We start from the raw sequence: 8,246 nt of genomic DNA on the forward strand, positions 1-8,246 counted from the left end.
CTCTCCTTACATTAGCTTCTTGTTTCTATAATTCCTATATTACTACCCGCTACTATCTTTACTCTCTTGGTATCTTCTGCAAGCAAAGGTCATTTTTCTGTCTTTTTGGGTAAATTTTCAATTAATTTTCTGCAATTATAAACTTTTATTTAAAAAATCTGAAACGGGTACTGTGATTTTTTATTTATTAATGATGATGTTTGTTGTTTAATGTTAATTTTGAATTAATGCCGGTGCCCTTGATTAGTGTTGGAATTTGAAGTGGGGTGGAAATGGGAAGACTCCAATGGTTGAGTTTATGTGTCGCTGGTTTGTAATTCTGGGATTTTTGTAATCATTCTTTCCAGGGTATGTAATTTATTAGAACCCCATTTCTCAATTGAATTGAAATTAAATTTCTGTTGTGAGCTATGTTATGACTTAGGACCCAGCTACTTTGCAAAAATTACCTTGATTTTGGTCCGAAATGAAGTGCTCCAGCCCATTTTGGAGTGTGTGAGGATCTGACACGGTTAGATCTGTCAAAAACCGACCCGACCCGAAAACCGACCCGAACCCGACCCGAAAATAATGGGTCTTGAACATGATTTTGTGACTCGTAACCCGATTTTATCCGAGCCCGAGCAACCCGAAAAGTAATGGGTCAAAACCCGATCAAACCCGTTTTGGACCCGACCGATTAAAAGTCATTGTATTTCTAGTAGTAAATGAGATTATGAGAAAATTTAAACATAATAAACACGTTGTTTTTACTATTGTTGTGTGTAATATGATTTTAATTTGAATTATGTGCCATTTTATGTTTGATTTTGACTAAATATAAACTTGTGTAGGAATTTTTTTAATTTGTCCCCATATTTTGTACATGTATAACCTAAATTAATTAAAATATAATGCGCGTTTTAAAATCTCTCAATCCGTTGGGTCGACCCGACCCCGAAAGTTCTGGGTCTTGAACAAGAATTTGTAAACCCGAACCCGAAAGTGACCGACCCGATACAACCCGAACCCGAAAATAATTTTTAACAACCTGACCCAACTGACCCGTTTGACATGTCTAGACACGGTTAACCGAGCTGAAATGAAGAGTTAACACCATAGGTTTTAACTGTCAGATTGGTGGGAAATCACTTAAACACATGATAGTTTGGACCTTATAAATTGATTGACAATAGAGAAAAGAGAGAATAATATCATCAATATTCGTCGGAGTAGTCAAATTTTGATGATAACAGGTTTGAGAATGTAGGAGAGTTATATGTGGAGAAGCTTTTGTGGACTATTATGACATCTTCATTTATCTGATTATTTTTCACAGTTTAACTCGAGTGTGGATCACATATATCAATTGCATTGTTTGGAATTGGTGATTGGTCCACTTGATAGTTGGTTGATTATAATGTTGTATGACGTAGCTGTTTGTTAAGGGACAAAGTTATGGGAAAATATAGATCTGCTGGCTTATTTCTTTGAGTTATCCTCATTTTGTTTATTTTAGGGTGTGAGTAATGTAGAGAATGAAGATTCATGAATCAAGTTAAGAGTAGGGTTTACTGGTTTTCTAGTTTAAAAAGCAACATATAGCATGTGTGGGAATTTTTCAGGCATCTGTTATGCTCTATTCTGTTGATCTGCTTCTTGTTCTACTACTATGCTTCCAGTTTGGTTGTTCTAAACAAGATAATTGAATTTTGGGGATCGCCCCCCGGAGTTTGGGTTGTCGATGGTGGAATCGATGATAGGCCTGGTTGTTCTTTCTTACGATATAGACAGGATTCGAACTCAGGTCTTGGATACCACTCCTGATCAAGACTTTACCAACTAAGATAGTTGACATCCACGTTGGCAATGCTTTGCATAAGCGGGTTTGATGACCCAGGAGTAAACGGAGAACGACAAGGCCAATATCAGATAGGTATTACAAAAAACATCTCACCCCACAAAACGACAAAAAGGGAAAAGACAGGCACTAAAAACAAATGACATTTTTAAAAACAAACCCCATTTTCCAAAAACAAACGCCATTTCCATTTTTCAGATAAAAAGCATAATTTAATGGTTTGTTTTGTTATTTAATGCTTTGCCCTTTAGTATTTGTCTTTAAGCCTGTTTTAGCGTTTTGTTAGTATTTTGTACTCCCTCCGTATTTATTTAAGGGATACACTTGTTTTTTCCGGCCGTATTTATTTAAGAGATACACTTGCCATTTTTAGTAACTTATCAACCCATCATCTAATTAAATAATACATCTAATTTACCTATGACCCACCATCCTATTAAACAAATAATTTTATAAACCCACCCCACCTCCCAAACCCCAAAATGACATGGTCCCCACTTGTTTACTTATTAAAACTAGTGTATTCCCATGCTAATGCACGGGACCTTTGTTAATACATAAAACCAAAAACATTTACAAAAATTTAAGGGATTAAATTGTGCAAATTATTATTTTTACAATAACTAATATGTAAAAAGTTTTTCCCTTGTACAATTTTTTCTAGCATAGATTTAGTTTTACTCCAAAAATGAAAGAGAGAAGTAAATTAAAAAATTCTACTTCGTTCATAGACTAATTAATTTATGTGTAAAGCTTGTAAAATGAAAATGTGAGATGGTGTAAAATTATACATAAAGGAACTTGGTAAAACCTAATGTGATACATAGTGATAAGTACATAAACCATTCATTTGCATCTCACAGAAGCCATAGTTTACTTGAAATAAAGTACGGAGTAGTTGCTAACATAAAATTGCACCACCTACATGAATATGGGAACATTATAAGAAAATCATTAAATGGTCCATCTAAGCATGTGTAATCCATTAAAGCCTATATAAAACATAGTCTTATTAGTAGAAATGCAAACTATTTTCAAAAGACAACCTTATAAGAAACAGAACAATTTTTTCAATATATATATTGAACAGTTATTTAAAAAGACAAGTATTTATTGATTGATCGGTTGAGCTATAAATATTAACCCAATACGTAGTACTATGTTATATATGCACAACCTATCATGCAAGCTAAGTGTATAAAAACTGGAAAATGCTTTAGACTTGTGATTAGTAGTTAAATTGGCATGACACCACTAACTCTGTGCAATAGGAACAATTAGTTTAGCAATTGTAATATTGGACCACCATTATATTAATTTGAATTATTAGTTAGAAAAACACTTGAAGAAGAATAATAATAAGATTCATTAGATAACCATCGGTGAAGGAGCTAACCATAAATCTCCCATTATGATGAGTGGCAGTTAGCGAAGACGATCATGCCCAATCCCAAAATGCGATTTTGGGCTCTTTGATTGGAACATATGAAGGAGGTGGCGACGCCGACAATATTTCCCTTACGTCCATCTCTAGAAACTTGACCTGTATACAAAGGAAGGATATACATATATTTTCTAGTCAAAAGTTCCAAAGACGCAAGATTTCAACCAAATTAAATTGTGACAATAACTGATTAAGAACAAAAACTTACATAAATGCAAGAAAGAATTTAACTGAAATTAAAAAACAAAAACATAAATTGTTCAGGAAATACAATGATGCAATCATAGACGATTAATAGCACTCCATTTCGTATACATAAGTACCATCATTGTCAAGAGTTGCATCTTACGACACCATTGTATTCTATTCCTAAAATAAAACAATACTTTACTTTATCATAACTGTGTAAAAGAAAATAGGGAACACAAAAATTGAAGAAACAACTGACAATTGTAATGAATTGTCTTTGTAAATATCAACCAAGGATTATAAAACCGGCCAAATCAACAAAATATTAGAAAAAGTAAACCAAAAAAATGGGAAAAAAAATTGAGACTAACTTAATAAGAGAGGGAGATAAGTAAAAACAATTAGAATACCTTCATGCCTATATAAAACTCGTACCATTAGAATTCTGGGCTGATATCAGATAAAAAATGCTCAATTACATAAATCGATCTCTCATAATTAATCGGATGAATTTGAATTGAAAATAAACTGTAGAGTTCAACAATTGGCAAATTAAACAAAATTGAAGACAAAAAAGGTGTTATTCAAATATAGAAACAAATAGCTTATAAAAAAATTAGGTTTTTTTCATATTTACCACCTACAAAGTTTCACTTTTTTTATATTTTCCACCTTATAAGTTGAAATTTTACATTTACCACCTAAAATTTATCAAACGTTTTATAATCACCACCATTTAACATATATAATCCATCCAAATTTCCATCCATGTGGGTTCCACTCAACTAACTACATTTGATTTCCCTCTTTTTTCATTACTGCTTCCACGTTTTTTCCCTCCACTCTTTCAATTAGGTTTTCACTGCACCCTTCATTTACTCTCACCCACTTTCTCTGTAAAAATTCAACACCAATTCTCTCTCCTCCATATTCACAGTCTGTGTTTTTCTTCCTCTCACTATTATAATGGTAAAAGAAGAGGTGGACCACTAAGTTAGCAATATCTCAACATCTTCTATACCAATCATTGAAGGGGACCAAGATTCACTCTTTATATAGACAATCATGTACAATTTGGTTGAGAATGAGTAGTTAATTCCTTAATTATGCTTTTGTTGCTTCCCATGTAAGAAGAAAATGGATTAATTGAGGTTGAATGGAATAATTTAAAAACCGTGTTAAACCTAAATTCTCTGAACTGATTAATTTATTGACATAGGTTCAATTAAATATAGTATATGGTTCATAATCAGATTAAATTAAACCACAATTTTTAATTAAATGTTTATGGAAATCGACAAAATGGGGGTTGCTCACAAAGTTCAGTTTGTTTCTGATTTGTGTAAAAAAAAAAAGTTCCTGCTTTGTTGCGGAAAAAATCGTTTGTGCTTTTTTGGGAAAAAAATGTTCCTGCTTTTGTGGAAAAAATATTTGTTCCTGCTTTGCTGGAAAATAAATGAATTTTTTCCAGACTTGTGTGATTGCAGTATGGTACGTACAGGTGATGGATTTGTTGATGTCAGGATGAAACTGGGAGGGGGGTTTGTTGAGAGTATATATCAAGGCAGGAAGGTTGTGGAGTATGTAGGTGGGTGGGAGTATGTGAAGAGACAAATTAGGATTCATGACTGTACTCTGGAGAAGCTTATGAATAGAGTGAGCGAGGGATTTTCTTTTGCTAATAAGCCATTGCCTCCTGGGGTGAAGTTGTGGTTTACAGAGAAGGGAAAAACTTTGAGTAGCGGCATGAAAGAGTTGATTAGTGAAGCTAACATAAGTGGTTTCCTACAAACAAGATGCATACTTGGTATTTTGGATGTATATGTCACAAATGAGCCAATACCTTTGACTAATCCCAAAGGAGTAACTTCTTATTCTACCCTCCCTCCAAAATTTCAGATTAGGCCTCTATCCCAAAATAGTCAAAAAAAGCCACTTCTTCCCAAAGCGAAGTTAGAAACGAGGAGAGTTCCTATGGTTTCAATTGATTGTGAGTCCCTTATTTTTACTACAGCAGACTTCTATAATTCACCTGTTAGAGAAGAAATCTTGGTAGTAGAGAGAAGAAGTACCCCAAGAAGAAAGCATATGGTTGTCAAGGGTGGGGGACTAAAGGGGAAGGAGGTTAATAAGAAGGCGGTTAAGGGAAAATATAAGGTTAAGGGTAAGAAACAACTGTTTCAGGATGATAAAGGTGAATTTGGTTCTTCAAGCTCCGAGTTTAGTGACTTGGATGTTAATTGGGTTCCTGGTGAAGAAGAGCTGCAAATTAATGGTGATGATGAAGAGTTGTTTTTTCAGATTAATGGGGGAAAAACAAGTGCATATGATATCTTAAAGGAGGTTCAAGCTAGTTTTGGTGATGAAGAGCAAGCTAATACAAGTGCAAAACCAAACGCAAACACTAAAATTGTTCCAGATTTTGCTGAAGAGGATATCACACTTCCTGATTTTGTTGAAGAGGATATCACACTTCCTGATTTTGCTGAAGAGGATATATCACATCTAGATTTTGCTGAAGAGGATATCACACTTCCAGATTTTGTTGAAGAAGTAGAGGGGGACTCAGATGAGCTTAGAAGTGTCCATGGATCTGATGATGAGGTGGATGATTACCCTACATTCAATCCAGAAATTGACTTCAAGAAAGCTGTGCAATTGAAGGTAGGCTTGAAATTCAACTCGGTCAAAGATTTGAGGAAATCAATAAGGTATCATGCTATAGATAACATATATGATTATTACTTTCTACATAATTAAGGTAATCGGATTACTACTCTGTGTAAGAATAGGTGTAATTGTCCATGGAATTCTTATAAAAGTCGAAAACCTAAATGTAGTTGTAAATCGAAGTGTGGTTACAAAGTGCATGCTAGAAAATTGGCAAGGACTGATTTTTGGCAGATTAGAGCTATTAAACTTTTGCATACTTGTGTTAGAACAACTGTGAATAGCAAGGTTAGTGCTGAGTATCTAGCGGAAAGGTACTTAGAGGAATGGAGGAGTGAGCCACATTGGAAGCTGAGATCTTTTATGAGAAGGGTATTGCGTGATGTAGGATCTAACATTACTTATTCGTTAGCTTGGTTAGCTTGGGCTAGGGCCAAGCTAATGATTTATGGGTCTGCATCAGAACAATATGCTAGGGTCTGGGATTACGCTAAGGCTATTCTGAAGTATAATACTGGAAGTACTTGTATTGTGGTTGTGGATGGGTTGGATAAACCAGAACCACCTCTATTTTCGAGGATGTATGTATGCCTTGATGCATTGAAAAAAGGATTCAAACAAGGTTGTCGGCCCATGATTGGAGTGGATGGATGCCACTTGAAGGGTTCTTATCCAGGGCAAATCCTAGTGGCAGTTGGAAAAGATCGAAATAATAACATCTTTCCATTTTCTAGGGCCATTATTGAAGTTGAAAATACGGAAACATGGTATTGGTTTTTGAATTTGATCATGGAGGACTTGGGAGGTGGTGAAGGATTTGGATGGACATTCATGTCAGATAGGCAGAAGGTAATTAGCTTTGTGTTATTCATATATTTTGACTATAATTTGTGTAAAGTAAAAACTGAGTTTCAGTTATGTTTTCAGGGTCTTTTACATGCTTTTAATGTGGTTGTGCCAAAAGCTGATACAAGGTATTGCGTGAGACACATTTGGGCAAACTTTAAGCTTCAATTCTCAAGAACCTTATTCAAAGACCTTTTCTGGGATGTGGCAAGGGCCACAACTAAGGTAAGATTTGTTCGGTTGTTTTGATTAGTTAAGTTAATCTGAAAAGATTAGTTTATTCTGTTGTTCTGATAAGTTCAGTTAATCTGATTAGTTTAGTTTATGCATGTGGCAAGTGCGGGAAATTGGGACATAATAAGAGATCGTGCAAGAACTCTGCTACTGCACCTACTGTTGTTCCAAAGGGAATAGGGGGAAGGCCACTGTAGGGGGTGTTTTTTTGGTTCGCATCGCAAGTATGCTCTTTCCCTACAAGGGGGCGGTTTTTTAGAAAACCATTGTATTTTTGTACCTCGAAGGAGTCGCCACCAAACATTATTTAAAGTCTCGTTTGGAAAGACCACAAGTGACTCTATTTTGGATAAGGCTTTGAATCCTCGAAACGGATGGGTGAGATCCGGGCAAGGGAACGAGATGCTTATTCCGCGAGCTTTAGAAATTATTCGAGTACGTGACATAGCATTTTCGAAAATATACCCTAGATTAGACTATGTGGGTTTGAATTTTAGAGCAAATAGAATCTCTAATTGTATGGTGGTCACTTTGCTTTAAAGGTAATTTAAGAGAACCTAAGATCGGTTTGTGCAAGAAATTATCTTTGTTAAGCGTGATGTAACCTTGCATTTTGTTGTATTTAGCATGTATGGTGATGAAAGCAATAAAGAAAATAAAGCAACATCACAATTGTAAATGAGTGCGGAATTAGTAAATACAAGACCCCCTAGAAACGGACTAGGGAGTAGGTCCACATTGCCTAGAAGGACTAGGCAAGTAAAGATGCGGAATTGAAATGCGGAATTGAAAGTGCGATATTGAAATTGCGGAATTGAAAGTGCGATATTGAAAGGTGCATAATTGAAATTGCAATATTGAAAGGTGCATAATCGAAATTGCGATATTGAAATTTGTACTTGGGCACATGAGATTCGAAGTTTCGAACGCCAAGCGGCTCCTTAAAAATAAGTGCACCCGACACGAATTCAAAGCCAAAAATCTCAACTTGGGAGAAGTTGCTCATCCCAAAGTATCCTAGAT

General features: G+C 35.1%; 1 protein-coding gene across 1 annotated transcript; it reads left to right on the top strand.

The window, feature by feature from the left end:
* Positions 1–4,223: 4,223 nt before the first annotated feature.
* Positions 4,224–7,918, top strand: LOC130459441 (uncharacterized). Its single transcript, XM_056826814.1, has 2 exons — positions 4,224–6,992; positions 7,071–7,918. The coding sequence occupies exon 1, from the start codon at positions 4,755–4,757 to the stop codon at positions 6,231–6,233; it is 1,479 nt and encodes a 492-aa protein (XP_056682792.1). The 5' UTR covers positions 4,224–4,754; the 3' UTR covers positions 6,234–6,992; positions 7,071–7,918.
* Positions 7,919–8,246: the final 328 nt, after the last annotated feature.

The sequence above is a fragment of the Spinacia oleracea genome, chromosome 4 (assembly GCF_020520425.1).
Source record: "Spinacia oleracea cultivar Varoflay chromosome 4, BTI_SOV_V1, whole genome shotgun sequence".
NCBI lineage: Eukaryota > Viridiplantae > Streptophyta > Magnoliopsida > Caryophyllales > Amaranthaceae > Spinacia > Spinacia oleracea.